General features: G+C 43.7%; 1 protein-coding gene across 1 annotated transcript in view; it reads right to left on the reverse strand.

Moving 5' to 3' along the window:
* Nucleotides 1–6688, reverse strand: part of LOC100552249 (uncharacterized) — a 45278-nt gene extending 38590 nt beyond the window's left edge. Inside the window, exon 1 of the mRNA XM_062979323.1 lies at nt 5759–6688. Coding sequence (XP_062835393.1) covers nt 5759–5849 — 91 coding nt within the window. The 5' untranslated portion in view covers nt 5850–6688. The remainder of the gene's footprint in view (nt 1–5758) is intronic.
* Between the last annotated feature and the right edge of the window lie 12691 nt (nt 6689–19379).

The raw sequence follows: 19379 nt of genomic DNA on the forward strand, positions 1-19379 counted from the left end.
GGAGGGACACGAGGATGGGAAGACAGGAAGGCAAGGAGGGATCACTGGCCACATTGTAGGGTCTCAAGGTCAGAATACGCTGCATTCCCCACTCACAGAATCACATAAGAGACTTTGGAGGGACACGAGGACGGGAAGACAGGAAGGCGAGGAGGGATCACTGGCCACATTGTAGGGTCTCAAGGTCAGAATACACTGCATTCCCCACTCACAGAATCACATAAGAGACTTTGGAGGGACACGAGGACGGGAAGACAGGAAGGCGAGGAGAGATCACTAGCCACCTTGCCATAATACATTGCATTCCCCACTCATCTACTATATATCTATATCTATATATACAGTAGAGTCTCACTTATCCAACATAAACGGGCCAGCAGAACGTTGGATAAGCGAATATGTTGGATAATAAGGAAGGATTAAGGAAAAACCTATTAAACATCAAATTAGGTTATGATTTTACAAATTAAGCATCAAAACATCATGTTATACAACAAATTTGAAAGAAAAAGTAGTTCAATACGCAGTAATGCTATGTAGTAATTACTGTATTTACGAATTTAGTACCAAAATATCATGATGTATTGAAAACATTGACTACAAAAATGTGTTGGATAATCCAGAACGTTGGATAAGCGAGTGTTGGATAAGTGAGACTCTACTGTATATATAAATGTAATGTTCGTTTTACTATGGAGTAAACAACAAAACCACTGAACCCAATCACACCAAATTGGGCCACAAAAGACATAGTCATCCAAAATAGTCATCTTCCCATGACCTTGTAGCACCTTAACTTCCTTCTTGTTTACAAGTTCCATTCAGTGCACTTTGCCCAGCTCATTTTATGTTTTTATTGCTGTGTTTCTCAAGTGTTTTATAATGATTGTGATTTTTTAATGCCTTTTAAATTTATTTGTGTGTTTTTGTATTTGATATTATTGTATGTTGGTTTTATATTTGTAAGCTGCCCCGAGTCCCTCTGGGGAGATGGTGGCAGGGTACAAAAAATAAAATAATAATAATAATAATAATAATAATAATAATAATTATTATTATTATTATTATTATTATTATTATCAACACAACGACGTTGTATGGCACAGCAAACAAGATAGATATGCTGGATTTCGTTTCGCAAAACCACAAGTCAAACTCTTCCCAAGTGTCTAGGACTGTGTGATGTATTTTCTGATGATGCGTGCAGATCCCAGTAGGGTGGCCTTTTGCAGTAGGCAGATGGTGATTTTGTCAATGTCTATTGTTTCCAAATGCCGGCTGAGATCTTTTGGCACAGCACCCAGTGTGCCCATCACCACCGGGACCACCTGTACTGGTTTCTGCCAGAGTCTTTGAAGTTCAATCTTGAGGTCCTGATAGCGGCTGAGTTTTTCCTGTTGTTTTTCATCTATGCGACTGTCACCTGGGATGGCAACATCAATGATCCAAACCTTGTTCTTTTCCACAACTGTGATGTCTGGTGTGTTGTGTTCCAGAACTTTGTCAGTCTGGATTCGGAAGTCCCACAGTATCTTTGCATGTTCATTTTCCAATACTTTTGCAGGTTTGTGATCCCACCAGTTCTTTGCTGCTGGGAGGTGGGACTTGAGGCATAAGTTCCAATGAATCATTTGGGCCACATAGTTGTGCCTCTGTTTGTAGTCTGTCTGTGCGATTTTCTTACAGCAGCTGAGGATATGATCAATGGTTTCGTCGGTTTCCTTGCACAGTCTGCATTTTGGGTCATCAGCTGATTTTTCAATCTTGGCCTTAATTATTATTATTATTATTATTATTATTATTATTATTATTATTATTATTATTATTACATATGTCTTTCTATAAAAAACCCTAAAAAATAGTCCAAATTACAGATGAGGAAGAGCCTTTCTCCCCCTAACTGCCAGTTAGAAAGGTAGGCTCTACTGCCTTTAGCCCCCCCTGTTGCCTTTAGGCCCCGCCCCCTTCGTATCCTAGCAACTCCCTCAGCCAAGATGGCGCCCAGGGCAGAGGCAGAGTGCACTGAGGCCTGATCTACACTGCCTATAAAATACAGATTATCTGATTTGAACTGGATTATATGGCAGTGTAGACTCAAGGCCCTTCCACACAGCTATATAACCCATTTATAATCTTATATTATCTGCTTTGAACTGGATTATCTTGAGTCCACACTGCCATATAATCCACTTCAGTGTGCATTTTATACAGCTGTGTAGAAGGGGCCTCATATAATCCACTTCTAAGCAGATAATATAAGATTATAAATATAACATGAAATAATTACTGTGGTATAATAATGCAGAACAATATAATCTCTAAAACCAGGACAGTAAATAAAGAGCAGCACTCTGAAAGCAGGGAAATTGGGAATTCCACAAAGGAAACAATCAGGGCCAGCTAACACTTCCCAACAAAGGATTCCCCCAGGCAGGATGCAGCCAGGCTTTGAAGCTGCAAGGCCATTAAATGCTAGTCAAGATGGCTAATTACAGCATTCATACCTGCCACACCGAGACTATTAATTGCTATTCAAAACTGGCCAACCAAGGATTCCGCAAGGTAGAACGCGGCCAGGCTTGCAAGCAGCAAGGCTATTCAGTGCTTTTCAACCTGGCCAACCAAGATTTCCCCTAGGTGAAAAACCCCCAGGCTTTGAAGCCACGAGGCTATTCAGTGCAATTCAATGATTCCCCTACAAAGGAAGTAGCAGGCTTCACAGCGGCTCTTTGATTGAGGGTGCTACTCCAGCTACTCCAGAAAATGGCCAGGCTTTGAGACTGCAAGGCTATTCACTGCTATTCCACCTGGTCAACAAATGATTCCCATAAGCCACAGCAAAACGTGGCCGGGCAAATATATATTGTAATGTCCACTTGTGGGACCGAGTAAACAACAAAACCACTGGTCCAAATCACACCAAATTTGGCAACAAAATGCCTGACTATCCAATGACTGACCACCACAAAGAAAAAAAATCATACACACAGAGAAAAAAGGTCATTAAAGCCCCAAAATTTAACAAACATGCCTCCCGAGGTAGCCCGCTCTCACACACCACTCCCGCACTCCTCCTTCGTACCTGCACTCCTTCTTCCTCCTCTCAAATCCTGGCACTCACTATTGTCACCGCAAAATGGCGCAAACCCCCCAATCCCACCCTCTACGAAACAATCAGAGCTAGCTAACACTTCCCAACAAAGGATTCCCCCAGGCTTTGAAGCTACAAGGCCATTAAATACTAATCAAGGTAACTAATTCTTGCCTTCAACAGACAAGAGTTCTTTCTCCCACACTGGACATGATTCCACAGGTGTATAAACCACACTTCCCTGGCTTCCCATTGAAAATGAACTAAACTCTGAAAACAGGGAAAATCCAGACAGAAAACAAGCCCCCAACCATTAATAGCCTAGCTTGCTGTTTACCTAAGCAGCCTGAAAGACAGTTGCATTTGTCTAGTAGGAAATTTAGGTACGCTTTATGTGGGAGGCTAATTTAACTAAATTTACGACACCATAAAAACTTCCAGCAGTGTGTGGAAAGGAATGAGGAAGTATTACCATCAAGGACTTGGTGCCCAAGTGGACGGTGAAGCGGTGGCCAAAATTGAGCAACCTTCATGAAGCTGGAAGCTGGAAAATGTTAAATTGCCTCTATGTGTTTCTATGTGTTGTATGTTTAATGGCATCGAATGTTTGCCATATATATGTACACTAGCTGTGCCTGGCCACGCGTTGCTGTGGCGTTGTCTGGTGGTGTTGGTGAGAAATTTGAGTTAGTGGTGGTATTGAATGTCTGTTGTATGGTTGTCTTTATGTTTAGTATGTACAGTAGAGTCAGGCCTCTCTGAGTATAGATCTATCTTCTTTCTATGTGAAAAAGATAAGCAAACACTCTAAAGGTTCCAAACATAAAAAGAGATGTGACATGTCAGGGCCACAGAAATAGTCAGCCTCTGCAAACATTAGGATTGTATGATGTTGTTGTTATTATTATTATTGAGAGGCTGGGCGGCTATCTGTTGGGAGTGCTTGGATTGTGTCCTGCATGGCAGATCGTGGGAGGTGTTCGCTGGCCCTGATTGTTTAGTGTCTGGCATTCCCGTGTTTTAAGAGTGTTGTTTTTTATTTGGTGTTGTGATTTTAAGCTTGTTAAAATATTAGGAGAGAGATTGTGTTGATTGTCATGGTTCATAGCATATATTTAAAATATAGAGTATTAAAATGGGTTGGATATTGTAGAAGGTTGGAGTGGAGATAAATGGTTTGGATGATGGGCAGGCGCTAGGACCCAGGGGACAGCTTTTTCCCATTGCCTGCCTTCCCTGTTGCCGGCGGCCATGAGGGCTTGTAATGACTCATGGGCCTTGTAGTCCCGTTCCTAGCGCTGTTGTGACAGATGAAGAGGAAAACTTAGGTTTCCCACCGTTTCAGCCAGAATTGGAGCTTTCACAGCCAGAGATGGAGCCCCTGCACCTGCAGGAGATTTGCCTCCCAGAAGTTTCCCAAACAAGCCCTGAGCCGAAATCTCCCCCTTTCTCTCGCCGTGATTATTATCAACAACAGAAAGGAGCTCAACAGGCTAATCGCAGAAGCCTGAGAATCGCTGCCAAACAAATGGTTGATTAAGCCTGCTTCCCATGGGAATCTTTAGGGAGTCATGCATCTGGACACAGAGAATGGCTTTCGGTTCTGGTTCCCCAGAGAATTGTTCTCTGGCGGGAAAACGAGACCCTACTTAGGTGTTTTGCCCACGTAGGAATCTTGCGGAGTCAATTCGTCAGCTCCAGGAGTAGGTTGTGTGTGGACTACGCTGCTCCCGCGTTCAAGTTCTTGTTCCCGTTTCCAGCCTTGCTTTTGCTTCCCAGGACCTTGCCTTGCTCCACGGACCTTGTCTTGCTTTCTGGATCTCGCCACGAATTTACCACGGATCCTGTCTTTGTTCCTCGTTCCTTGTTGCCTTGAATCAAGCCTTGTGTTCCAAGAATCAAGTTTACTTCCTAGCCTTGCTTAAGTTTCATGGATTAAAGGACCTTGTCATCTCCCCTCACTTTGCCTGGCAAAGTGAGTGTTTCGGTTATTGGATTACAACTTTGGACCTTAATATTTCATATTGGACATTGTTTTTCTGGACTATACTTGACCTTTCCTGAAAGGTCTTCTTCTGAACTATATTCTACATTTATTTTTATTGACTTTACATATTTCCTTAATAAAGATATTAGATAGATTCTGGCCTCTGTGTATGGTTATTGGTGCTCTGCTGCCTGGGTCGTGACAGGGCTTCTCTTTTCCCTCCCGGGCATGGCTCCCGATGGGGCCTTCTGGGTTCTCTCCATGTGGAGGTGCGTGAAGTGATTTTGTGTTATTTCAACCTTAAGGCGTGGATGATGGGTTGTGTTGTCCAATGTCGAGGTTGGGGCCCCCGTAGTTTAGTTGCTTTGCTCGGTGCCGCGATTCCATCACTCTTTTATATATATAGATTGTGATCCGCCCTGAGTCTCCTTTGGGGTGAGAAAGCAGGGTGGAATATAAATACTGTAAATAAATACATAAATAAATAACTTCAGGTATCTTGACCACAAGCTGAGGTTGCTGAGATGCATAAATATCTGGCTTGGGGGAACCAGTCCGGGCAGAGGAATGAGAAAACCCTGGGAGATGTTTCCCTGGATTAAGGGGGTAGCAAAACCCATGGAAATGCGCCCCCCCCCCCCCACTTTCAATTTCCCATCCTTTCTTTTTCCATTTCTTACCAACGCCTTGGATCCCCGGCCGGCAGCTCTGTCCCTCTCCATGTCCAAACAGCAGAACCAAGACCAGGAGACTGGTCCAGATGGAGAACATCCTGCAGAAGGAAAGCAAAACTGACGATGAGATGGAGCCAGCATTGGGTTGGGCTCCAAGTGGCAGCACAGGGCAGAGAGGGAGGCAATGCTGGGAAGCCAAGGCAGGGGCGGCTCAAGCTATAGGCCAGGGGTCCTCAAACTTTTAAAGCAGAGGGCCGGTCCACAATCCTTCAGACTACGAAGGGGCCGAATTATTATTTGAAAAAACAAATTCCAGTGCACACTGCACATGTCTTATTTGTAGTGCAAAAGAACAACAACAATGAAAGAACAATACAATATTTAAAAATGAAAACAATTGTAACCAACATAAACCTCACAGAAGTGTGGGCCTGCTTCTGGCCAATGAGGTAGTCAAGGATTGTTGTTGTGTGCCTTCAAGTCATTTTAGACCAGGGATCCTCAAACTTTTTAAGTGGAGGGCCGATTCACTGTCCCACAGACTGTTGGGGGGCCGGACTAGGATGAAATAGTAAAAAATTAGGATTGTTTTTGTGTGCCTTCAAGTCATTTCAGACTTAGGTCAACCCTAAGTCTAAAGTTTAGGACAGAGTCCAGGTCAATGACCTTGGAGGGCCGTATCCGGCCCATGGACCTCTGATCTAGATAATCTCATAAGACCATAGGTAAGCAAAGAGACCTCCAAAGACCATCTAGATGGTTTCAGAAGACCATAGATAAGGAAAGGGACCTCAAAGACCATCTAGACAATCTCATAAAACCATAGGTAAGTTAAGGGACCCTCAAAGGCTATCTAGACGGTCTCATAGGACCATAGGTAAGGAAAGTGACCTCAAAAAGCCATCTAGATGGTCTTGTAAAGCCGTAGCTAAGCAAAGAGACCCTCAAAGACCATCTAGACAATTTCATAAGGCCATAGGTAAGCAAAGAGACCTCCAAAGACCAGGTAGACTTAGGTCAACCCTAAGTCTAAAGTTTAGGACAGGGGCCAGGTAAAGGAACTTGGAGGGCCGCATCCGGCCCCCGGGCCTTAGTTTGGGGACCCCTGTTTTAGACTTTGGGCGAGCCTAAGTCTAAAATTGTTTATTTATTCATTTACTACATTTATTCATTACATTTATATCCTGCCCTTCTCACCCCGAAGAGGACTCAGAGCAGCTGTATATACATACAATATATTATGCTCCCGCTCTATTCTGCCTTGGTCAGACCACACCTGGAATACTGTGTCCAATTCTGGGCACCACAGTTGAAGGGAGATTTATTTATTTATTTTTCAAACTTATATGCCGCCACTCCCCTAGGGCTCGGAGCGGCTTACAAGAACCAGCTAAAATCAACAATTTAAAAAACATCTTAAAAACGTCTTTAAAAACATCTTAAAAACATCCTAAAGCACCTTTTAAAACATCAACAACAGAACTCAAAAGCCTGTCGAAACAGGTGTGTCTTACATGCCCTGCGGAAGGCCAACAAGTCCCGCAAGGCACGAACTTCAGGTGGCAAGGTGTTCCACAGAGATGGTGCCACTACTGAAAAGGCTCTGCGTCTAGTTGCAGTTAGACGCAAGGTCTTAAAACTGGGGACCTCCAGCAGGTCTTGGTCCTCAGAACGGAGGGATCTCTAGGGTTTGTAGGGGGTGAGGCGGTCCCTCAGGTACATCGGCCCTGGACCATGTAAGGCCTTGAAGGTAAGCACCATCACTTTGAAAGTGATCCGGTGCTCAATTGGTAACGAGTGCAGCTGCCGTAAGATTGGTGTTATGTGGCATCTCATCGGAGATGTTGACAAGCTGGAAAGCATCCAGAGGAGGGAGACTAAAATGATGAAGGGTCTGGAGAACAAGCCCTATGAGGAGCGGCTGAAAGAGCTGGGCATGTTTAGCCTGCAGAAGAGAAGGCTGAGAGGAGACATGAGAGCCATGTACAAATATGTGAGGGGAAGTCATAGGGAGGAGGGAGGGAGCTTGTTTTCTGCTGCCCTGAAGACTAGGACACAAGGGAACAAGGGCTTCAAACTACAGGAAAGAAAGGAGATTCCACCTGAACATCAGGAAGAACTTCCTCACTGTGAGAAGGGCTGTTCGGCAGTGGAACTCTCTCCCCCGGGCTGTGGTGGAGGCTCCTTCTTTGGAGGCTTTTAAGCAGAGGCTGGATGGCCATCTGTCAGGGGTGCTTTGAATGCGATTTCCTGCTTCTTGGCAGGGGGTTGGACTGGATGGCCCATGAGGTCTCTTCCAACTCTACTATTCTATGATTCTATGATTCTATATTGAACTATACCACTATACTGTAATATTATATGTAATATATAACATATAATTAATATTATTATATGGTATTATTATTGGTATTATATTGTATAACATGATAATATTATTATCAATATTATGTGTAGATAGATACAATATATTATATTATTAAAACTGATATAAAAATATTATATTATAAATGAGGGCGGGGGCCAGGTAAATGACCTTGGAGGGCCGCATCCAGCCCCCAGGCCTTAGTTTGGGGACCCCTGCTATAGGCAAACTACGCAATTGCGGAAGGCGCCGTCCTTGAGAGGGCGCAGTAGAGGCCCCTCCGAGAGTGCGATGAGCCCACCTGGCTGCAAGCCGGCCCACTTGCCCACACGTCCCTCTCTGCCGGGCTCCCTCGCCCTCCCACTGCCCCTCCAAAGCCGGGGGGGGGGGGGAGAGTAGGAGCAGGTATCCATGATCTTACATTAAAAGGAGCAAACCTAAGTTACAGCAGTGAGCCTCCAAAAAGGTAGGGCCCTTCCTTACCTTTTATTTTTCAGTGATTGCTTTGGGGGGGAGAGGTGCTAAAAATACTGCTTGCTTACACTTGAAGATTACCTAGGGCCGGCCCTGAGCAAATGCATGTGGATTTGGAATAGCAAACCAGTGCCTGCATTGCCTGCCTTGAGCTGCAGCATCCACGGGACGTTAGCCTTGTGCAAACTCAGAACTCAGTGGAAAGTGCATCAGCTACCAGGTGGAGCTGCCTCCAATGGGAGAGAGATCGAGGACCCTGTTCTTGGCTCAGGGAGCAAACACGCCCATTTGTAGGATTCCCATTTTGTTCCCAAATGTAAGTTTAAAGCCAGAACGACATAAGGCACATAGAGTTTTAAACAACGCGCGATTGCAGAATGTATCTCACCTGAAGGACCGTGTGAGAGGCAAGGGCTGGAAGGGAGAGTCTCTGCTTGAGCTGCCAAGACAGACGGACGGAGGGCTCTCCAGGCAGAAGGACCGCTCCTCAGGGCTTCGCAATGCCGGTGCCATCCCTTTAAAAGAGTTTTGTCCCCTCCCAATAAGCCAACCAGGTGCGCACACAACACCCATTCGGCAGGGCAAGGACACACCTCTTGTCTCATTGGTTCTTGAAAGGAATGACAACCATCTGTGACAACTCTCTTGGGTTTTTGTGTCTCAGCAAAGAGGTCCATGGGTTTGGCTCTGGGAGCAGCTTCCCTCCCCCCTCTTGTCCAACTCCTTCTTCAATTGTGGCGATAAGAAACAGACACAGGATGATCTCAAATAAGGTGGCACATGGTTTAGCTGGAGCCCCCGGTGGCGCAGTGGGTTAAACCACTGAGCTGCTGGACGTGCTGACCGAAAGGTTGGCAGTTCGAATCCGGGGAGCAGAGTGAGCACCCGCTGTTAGCTCCAGTTTCTGCCAATCTGGCAGTTTGGAAACATGCAAATGTGAAAACTTGGCTCTTCCAACAGGCCTTTGGCGACTGATCTCTGTAGGATGGACCTGTTGCCTAGCCAGTCCTAGTCCCTCGTGTATGCCTTCCCCAGTATTATTATAATTGGCACTTTGATTGACTCTGACAGCTTGGGTAACCACCCCTCCCTGATGACTTTGACATATTTTGCACTTTGGCCCAGAGCGTTTGAATTCAACCCATGATTTTATCATTTTATTTTTGTATGTGATTTTTTATGACTGTTTTTATCGTTGCTTGTTCTGTTCTGCTTTTACATTGTTGTGTCCGGGCTTGGCCCCATGTAAGCCGCCCCGAGTCCCTTTGGGGAGATGGGGCAGGGTATAAGAATACTATTATTGTTATTATTATTATTATTATTATTATTATTATTATTATTATTATTATTACATCAATAGGTACCGTTCCAGCAGGAAGGTAATGGTACTCTGTGCAGTCATGCCAGCCAGGAGATCTTGGAGGTGTCTACGGACAACGCTGGCTCTTTGGCTTAGAAATGGAGATGAGCACCAACCCCCAGAGTCGGACACGACTGGACTTCATGTCAGGGGAAAACCTGGACCTTTACCTGTGGTTTAGCTCCCAATGCAAGTTGCACTCCCCTCAAATATCAGGATCAGGACCTCTTTTTTGTCACAGAGACAAAGTTCCTAATTCTTTAAACAAGGATCTCTTTGCTGGCCATTCGAGATTGGAGAGCAGGAGCCAAATTAATGATATCGGGACATCACAGAGGGACACCTCACCTAGCAACACCCTTTGTGGTACAAACAGACAAATAAACATCCATGCTTTGACTGAGATAGATAAGTAGGTAGATTTATGTTGAAATTGTCCACGTGCTTGTGGACTTCAATGGCTATGAAAATGAACAAATCCTGGTTACCGGTATTAAAAACACCAGAATCAAAACAGTAAAGAATAAACACCACTCAGAAACAGGAGGACTCCATGAAAATTCATCCTACAATTATACTCAATGATGTTATTTCAGCATATTGAAAGCCTTCTTCTTCTTCTTCTTCTTCTTCTTCTTCTTCTTCTTCTTCTTCTTCTTCTTCTTCTTTTTCTTCTTCTTCTTTTTCTTCTTCTTCTTCTTTTTCTTCCCCACCTTTTTCTCTCCATAAGGAGACTCAAAGTGGCTGCCATTAAAAGCACTCCAATACTATTAAAAATCTAAACATATCTAAACATTGAAACAGAATTAAATATAAATGGTATTAATAATTCACAATTATAATCCATAGCATAGCAAATGCAATATTCATCATCCAGGCTAAATAACACACATAGCTGTATAAGCAAATAAATGGGCAGATGCAGAAAGACAAGGAAACGTGGCTGGACTTCAGTCTGGTCCTTCTTTCTCCCTAACACACACACTCACGCCAGATTCCTAATTGGGAGCCAGTTTGTCTGGATTTTTGGCAATGAACCTTTTTATCAGTATTGGAGCCAGAATAACTTTACAATCCACCCCTTCTTGTTTTCCTTCTTTGAAGTGTTTCCGTCTCAAGAGGATTTGGGATTTCCCTCGAGATGCAAAGAGTTCCGTATCTCTGGCCCTTGGAGATGTCGGTCACCGTCAGTCGTGGCTTTTTTTTGGAGGGTTATCTTGATGCCACAAGACCAGCAGGAAATATGAAACCCCGGGTGCAAATGCTGATAAGTATTGAGAACTTTGTCATTGAAAAATTCCCAACTCTTCATTAAACACAAACAAACAGAGATGAATTAAACATGAATTTATTTTATTTTTTGCACCCTGGCTCTGTTCTATAACAGATGTTATTGTGACCTTGGTTTTGGCTTTCAGTCTGCTGAGGTTAAATGCCATCTGTCCAATAGATGATTTCCACTCCGGTGGGAAGCTTCCCATCAACAAGATGTAGTATCATAGCAATGAAGTTGGAGAATAAGGTTGGGGCAATAACACATCCCTGTTTGTCACCTGATTCCACCAAAAGTTAACATTGATACCGAAATAAAACCCTGTCCAAGCTCTGCAAGTGCAGCATTTTTCTGAATGAAGTAGGACCGGGACATACATAGGGAGACCAAGGTGCTTGTTTATAAAGCTATTGTCCTCCCAACACTGTTCATTGCCTGCGAAACGTGGACCATCTACAGACGTCACTCTCAACTTCTGGAACAATTCCTTCAGTGTTGCTTCCAAAAAATCCTGCAACTCTCTTGGGAAGACAGGCAGACACATTTCAACGTGGTGGAAGAAGCAAAGACCACCAGCATTGAAGCTGTCCTGTTTTGTCTTTCAAGAACAGCCTTAAAACACGGTAGTAAGTAAATGAAAACTGCTTTACTTCAGCAAAACATAAAGAACAGCACACTCAGTGGAATAATGCAAAAGAAAGCAAGGAAGTCTTAGGGCAAACACCGTTCTTAGTCTCTGATAAATTTCCAAATCAAATAGCAGTCTTACTTCAGACAAAGAAACAACAATAAATCCAGATGCAGACTTGGAGCAGGCACAGGGAGCGAAGGCATTAGAGTCAGTTTGTTACCAGCAAGAGCTGGCTGCACCTGCTTCTGCTTTGTAGCCCTGAGTCCCCTCACGGCTGCCAGGGCATTTCCTAATTACTCAGTGGCATTTCTGGCAGATATTCTAGCTGAACGACATCTCTGCTGTGTTTCCTTTTGCCTCTCCTGAAATGTGGGTACTTCCAAAGTCTCCTCCTCAGATTCCAACTCACCCTCAGATTCATGAATACTTTCCTGCTCCCCTTCCTCTTCTGAAGAAGAGGAATCCCTAACAGAAGCCATGATCCTTCACCATCAAATATGCAGGACTGAATGCCAGGTTGTCCGAAAGCCCAGAGATCATTGTCTCCCAGAGCAGTTACTCTACTCCTAACTCAAGAATGAAAAACTGATTCTTGGTGGGCAGGAAAGAGATTGAAAGATGGGCTTAAAGCCAACCTTAAAAATGGTTGCATCTGGAAACCGATGTCCTCACTGCTGAAGAACATGCGGATCAAGGAAAGGCCTGTGCTGTCACCTGCGGACCCACCACCAAGCCCGACACATGGAAGACCACCACACTCGGCCACAAGGGATATCCTATGATGATGATGATGATGATGATGATGAATTTATTTATTTATTTATTTATTTATTTATTTATCAGGTCAGAAGCGAACTGAGGGTACAAGTTGTAATGTATTTGAAAACACAAAGATGTTTTAAGAAAACTTGGCATTAATATTAAATGTCCTTTGACCAGAAGCTGGCCACTTGGGGTGCGTCTGGTGTTGCTGTGAGAAGGTCCTCCATGGTGCATGTGGCAGGGCTCAGACTGCATTGTAGTTGGTGGTCTGTGGTTTGCTCTTCTCCACATTCGCATGTTGTGGATTCCACTTTGTGGCTCTGCATCTCGTGGTGCCAGAGCACAGTCTGTTCAGCGCCTTCCAAGTCGGCCTGTCTTCTCTGTGCCCAGGAGGGAGTCTCTCATCCAGCATCAGCCACTGATGGAGGTTCCGGGCTCTAGACGGCCACTTTTGGACTCTCACTTGCTGAGGCATTCCTGTGAATATCTCTGTAGATCTTAGGAAGCTATTTCTTGATTTAAGGTGTTGCCATACTGGCTGATATCCGAACAGTGGATGGGCCGGAGATGTCACTGCCGTGGTCCTTTCATTGTTGGCTGCTACTTCCCGGTGGATCCTGTGATAATGCGGCATGTAATAATAATAATAATAGTAATAATAATAATAATAATAATAATAATAATAATAATAATAATAGAGCTGACAACTGGCACAACAAAACATTGCATGGAAAGTTCCTTGACAAAATTGAAGGAAAAGCTGATAAGGAGAAGACCTGGCTGTGGCTCACGAATGGGACCCTGAAGAAGGAGACAGAAGGCCTGATCCTTGCAGCCCAGGAGCAAGACATCAGGACAAATGCTATTAAGGCCAAGATCGAAAAATCAGCTGATGACCCAAAATGCAGACTGTGCAAGGAAACAGATGAAACCATTGATCATATCCTCAGCTGCTGTAAGAAAATTGCACAGACAGACTACAAACAGAGGCACAACTATGTGGCCCAAATGATTCATTGGAACTTATGCCTCAAGTACCACCTGCCAGCAGCAAAGAACTGGTGGGATCACAAACCTGCAAAAGTATTGGAAAATGAGCACGCAAAGATACTGTGGGACTTCCGAATCCAGACTGACAAAATTCTGGAACACAATACACCAGACATCACAGTTGTGGAAAAGAACAAGGTTTGGACCATTGATGTCGCCATCCCAGGTGACAGTCGCATTGACGAAAAACAACAGGAAAAACTCAGCCGCTATCAGGACCTCAAGATTGAACTGCAAAGACTCTGGCAGAAACCAGTGCAAGTGGTCCCAGTGGTGATGGGCACACTGGGTGCCGTGCCGAAAGATCTCAGCCGGCATTTGGAAACAATAGACATTGACAAAATCACGATCTGCCAACTGCAAAAGGCCACCCGACTGGGATCTGCAGCATCATCCGAAAATACATCACACAGTCCTAGACACTTGGGAAGTGTTCGACTTGTGATTTTGTGAAACGAAACCCAGCATGTCTATCTTGTTTGCTGTGTCATACAACGTCGTTGTGTCAATAATAATAATAATAATAATATAATAATAATAATAATAATAATACTTTATTTATACCCCGCCACCATCTCCCCAACGGGGACTCAGGGCGGCTTACATGGGGCCATGCCCAAAACAATACAAAATAAACAGCATATAAAAACAACACATCAGAGCACAATGAACAGTACAATAAATAAAATATCCATTACAATACAAATCAAGGAAACAATAAGAACAAGGGCGGTCCACATGAACATTAAATTAAAACTCGGGGTGAGAGAAACATAAAATAAAACCATAGCAATCAGGGTCAAGGAAGTGGTGTAGTCTAGAGGATAGATATTCGAGGGAGCAACAGAAAAGGAATGTAAAATAGTTACTCTCCAAAGGCACCACGGAAAAGCCATGTTTTCAAATCTTTCTTGAAGGCTACTAATGTGGGGGCTTGCCTAATCTCAGAGGGCAGTAAATTCCATAATCGGGGGGCCACAGCAGAAAAGGCCCTCTCCCTTGTTCCCACAAGGCAGGTCTGGGTTATTGGCAGTGGCGCCAGGAAAGCTTCCCTTGATGAATGAAGGGATCGGGTAGGCTGATAATAGGAGATACGGTCACGAAGGTAGGTGGGTCCCAAACCGTTTAGGGCTTTATATGTGATGGTATACACCTTGAATTGGGCCCGGAAAATAAACGGCAGCCAGTGGAGCTCCTTAAACAAGGGAGTAGATCTCTCCCTGTAACTCGCATGTCTCATTAAGGACCACATCCATTGTTTTAACATGGTGAGAGGTATTCCACAATGGGCTTGCAAATTCAGTAGAAGATTAGCAAAGCTCAAGGGGAGATGTCTTCACTGTCTCTGGTTGTGATCCGCAGGTTGTGCCAGTCAGCTTTCATACGATGTTATTTCTAGCTGCCACTTTTTGCTTGATATTCAAGCAGTGCTTCTTGTAAGTCAGGGCACTGTCCAGGGTAACTCCCACGTATTCATGTGTACTGCAATGCTCCAGTGAGATTCCTTCCCAGGTCATCTTCAGAGCTCAAGATACTTGTCTGTTCTTAAGGTGAAAAGCACACGTCTGCATTTTAGATGGATTAGAAATCAGCTGTTTTTCCCTGTAATAGGCAGCAAGAGCACCTAAAGCTTCGGGGAGCTTCTGTTCAACCATTTCAAAGCTCCCTGCTTGGGCGGTGATGGCACGATTGTCAGCATAGATGAAACTCTCCATCCCTTCTGACAGTAAATGTGAAGCATTGATGAATTGATAAGTAGAATGCATTAATTTTTTGACAGCTGTTGGAAGAAATATGTTCCTGGAATGGAGGCATCCGGCCAGGGAAACAGCAAACTCTCAGGTCATAGCATTGGGCACTTTGAGCCCTGAACCAGAGTGAGGCCATTATGTGTACTTTGAGGCCATTTTCTCTGGATCTTGTCCTTTTAATGAACTTTTTCTACAAAACCCAGACTGCCTGATGTCCCAAACTGGTTCCCGATGGTATAGAGATGAGCTGGCACAATTGGGTTTTATGGGGCTTCTTCCCACTGTTTATGAAAAGGAAATAGGTTTATGGGTAAGGAAGAGAGACCTGCTGGACTTGCTCTTGGGCTGTGCACACACAGCGGGGGGTCTGGCCCTTTTGACCCAAAGGCATATGTTGGGTGGCGGGACCAATGTCTTCCTTTTACGACCGGGATGCGGAAGATGGACCAAGAACTTGACTTGCAGCATAACTCACCTGAAATTGTTTTCATTCTTGGAAACGGAGTCCGGAGGTCTTTAAAAAACGTTGCTTAGAAAGTGGTAAGTCTCATTTGAGGTTTCTTTCCTCCGATCCTCCTGTTCCTTGCAGTAAGTATTCCATAATTGGGTGTCTTTCCATCTCTTTGTCCTGCTTTCTTTGGAAAGTCTTTATGACTCTAAAGCAGGGCATCTCAAGCAAAGGAAGCTTTGGTTGCTCTTAAGCATCAGGTTTGAAATGATAGGTTCATTAAGGGAGGGGGTTGCTTTGAAATGTTTTCCATTTTATTCATCTCTTGATCTCTTCTCCAACATAGTTTAACAACAAGAATTTCCAATTCATCGAGAAGAGCCACCAACACTTCTGTGTCAAGGTGAGTTCCAGCATAATAATAATATGCATAATAATATTATATGCATAATAATAATAATAATAATAATAATAATGATAATAATAATAATAATGATAATAATAATGGAATCTGTGTGCATCATCCAAAAATACATCACACAGTCCTAGACACTTGGGAAGTGTTCGACTTGTGATTTTGTGATATGAAATCCAGCATATCTATCTTGTTTGCTGTGTAATAATAATAATAATAATAATAATAATAATAATAATATTTATTACCTGCCTCTCTCCATGGCACAAGGGACATCTTTCTTGAGGGCTTGGTTTGTGTCTTCCCTGCATGGCAGAAGGAGCTCGGACTAGATGGCCTTTGGGGTTCCCCTCCTAGTAGGAGTCTAGGACACCCGAATCCAAAACAATCTCTCCCTAGAAAGGGGTTCCAGAAGTTTAATGGGATGGAAAGCAATTGGATCTCTAAAGCTGGTTTCCAGAGTCCTTATTATTATAGTTATTGTTATATTTATTATATTGATTTATACCCTGCTTTATCTCTCCCAAAGGAGACTCAAAGTGTCTTGAAAAGATCTATTTGGAGACCAGCTTCCTAGAAATGAAGGAACTTTGAAACTGTACTCTATGCGTTATGTAGATCTGCCAGGAGGTTGCCACTACAATATTGTCTCTGTATTCTTGCTTTTCTTCATCTAGTAATCTTTTTGACACCACCCAGATGTTCAGATTTCATGATGGGATCTTACGTTTTGGTTTAACTTTTACATTGTCTGGATATCCTTTCTGCTGTCACGACCCAGGCTGCAGAGCACCAATAACCATACACAGAGGCCAGAATCTATCTAATATCTTTATTAAGGGAATATATAAGGTTAATAAAAGCAAGTGTAAGAAATAGTTCAGAAGTAGACCTTTCAGAGAAGATCAAAATTAGTCCAAAGAAATAATGTCCAATATGAAATATTAAGGTCCAAAGTTGTAATCCAATAACCGAAACACTCACTTTGCCAAGCAAAGTGAGGGGAGATGACAAGGTCCTTTAGTCCATGGAACTTGAGCAAGGCTAGGAAGTAACTTGATTCTTGGAACACAAGGCTTGAAACAAGGCAACAAGAAACGAGGAGCAAGAACAAGATCCGTGGTAATTACTTGGCAAGGTCCGGGAAGCAAGGCAAGATCCGGGGAGTAAACAAGGCTGGGAGCGGAGGCTTGGAAACAGGAACGAGGCTTGGAAACAGGAACGAGGCTTGGAAGCGGGAGTAGCGCTGTCCACACACACTACTCCAGTAGCTGACGAATTGACTCCGCAAGATTCCTAAAGGGCAAGGAACCTAAATAGGTTCTCGTTTTCCCACCAAAGAACACTTCTCTGGGGAATCAGAAACGAAAGTCAATCTCTGTGCCCAGATGTATGACTCCCTAAAATTTCTCATGGGAGCAGGCTTAATCATCTGAATGCTTTGCTGCGATTCTCAGGCTTCTGCGATTAGCCTGCTGAACTCCTTTTTGTTGCTGATAATAATTACGGCGAGAAAATGGGGGAGATTTTGACTCAGGGCTTGTTTGGCAGATTTCTGGAGGACAAACCTCCTGCAGGTGCAAGGGCTCCAATTCTGGCTGGGAAAGTTCCCTTTCTGGCTGAAATGGTGGAAAACCCAAGTTTTCCTCTTCATCCGTCACAACAGCACTAGGAACGGGACTACATGGCCCATGAGTCATCACATCTGCTGAATCAAAATCCCTCCTTTTGACCCTTCCACTTCTCCTGGCACTGACCACATCTCATGGTTTGAAGTCAAAGGAGAGTAGATTTTGCTTCAGCATTAGAAAGGATTTTTCTGAGGATAGGAGGGGTTGAGCCATGGACCCAAAGGTGTTGAGGTCTCCTTATTGGGATGTCTCCAACAGAGACCAGAGAGAGATTCTGTATAGGGATGCTTTGAACTGAGATCCTCCACGGAGTAAAGAGTTGGACTAGACCAGGCAAGGGCAAACGTCAGCCCTCCAGGTGTTTTGGACTTCAACTCTCACAATTCCTAGCAGCCTACTAGTTGGAAAGTATGTGTGAACATGCGGAAGGCTACACACGAGCAATATCTTACCTGGGCTTCTTCAGTGGAAACTTTAGCCCTGTTATGTGGATGGTCAGCACTTGGGAAGCTGCTCAGCCCCATTGGCTAGTAATTCTATAATTCCTCATGACCTTCATGCCATTCTCTTTCTTTATATTCTGAGCAAACCTTCCTTCCCACAGATGGGACATTGTGCCTCTGTGCTCCTCCTCCTCCTCCTCTCGTTGCTTGAAAGGCCAGGAAAGCCATCCTGCCATTCTTCTGAAGCCATGACACTTTACTATGTGGAGTAAATAACTTTTAGTGTGGATGTTGCCAGTGAGACCATAAACCCCAAGGTTCTTTCAGCTTCGTGCAGGTGGCCTTTTGCCCACAGCCCATCTTTCTAGACAACAGTTCTTTCACTAACACACCTGCCCATTGCTTCCTTACTTTGTAGGTGATTGGATTTTCTGGATTATATTGTTTAAATTTTAGGTATGCAAATGCATAGGTATTTTAACTTCTTTCGCCCCAGTTTCACCCCTAGGATAGATTGGGCTTCTTTTAACTCTTTCCAGTTCATGTTTTTATGTAAAATTTCTGATTTTTCAGTATTAATAGTTAGGCCTGAGATCTTTTCAAATGTTTTGATTACAACCAAGTCCTCCATTGTGCCTATTAGGACTATTGCATCATCTGCATATAAATTAATTTTTATTTCTTCTCTATCTATCTTGTACCCTTTTATACTTTTGTCTGATTTAATTAGGTTAGGTGATTGGATTTTTAGTGACCAGCAAAGTATTTCTTGTCCATCTGATCCAAAGGGAAATGAGAAATGTGCATGTATTGCACAGCAGTCCTGAACGTATCTTGACTATGATTGGAAAATCCAGCTGTATTTTGTAAAATAATTGTAGCCTGCCAACATGCTCCAAAAGATGATGTCTAGTGGCCCTTCTACACAATTAATTTATAGAGCAATGATTCCACTTTAAGTGCAGCGGCAACTGGTTGATGATGCGTGTATACCAGTTGAAGATTAGACCTTTGTATATTCAAA

The sequence above is a fragment of the Anolis carolinensis genome, chromosome 4, assembly GCF_035594765.1.
Source record: "Anolis carolinensis isolate JA03-04 chromosome 4, rAnoCar3.1.pri, whole genome shotgun sequence".
In the NCBI taxonomy this organism is placed as follows: domain Eukaryota; kingdom Metazoa; phylum Chordata; class Lepidosauria; order Squamata; family Dactyloidae; genus Anolis; species Anolis carolinensis.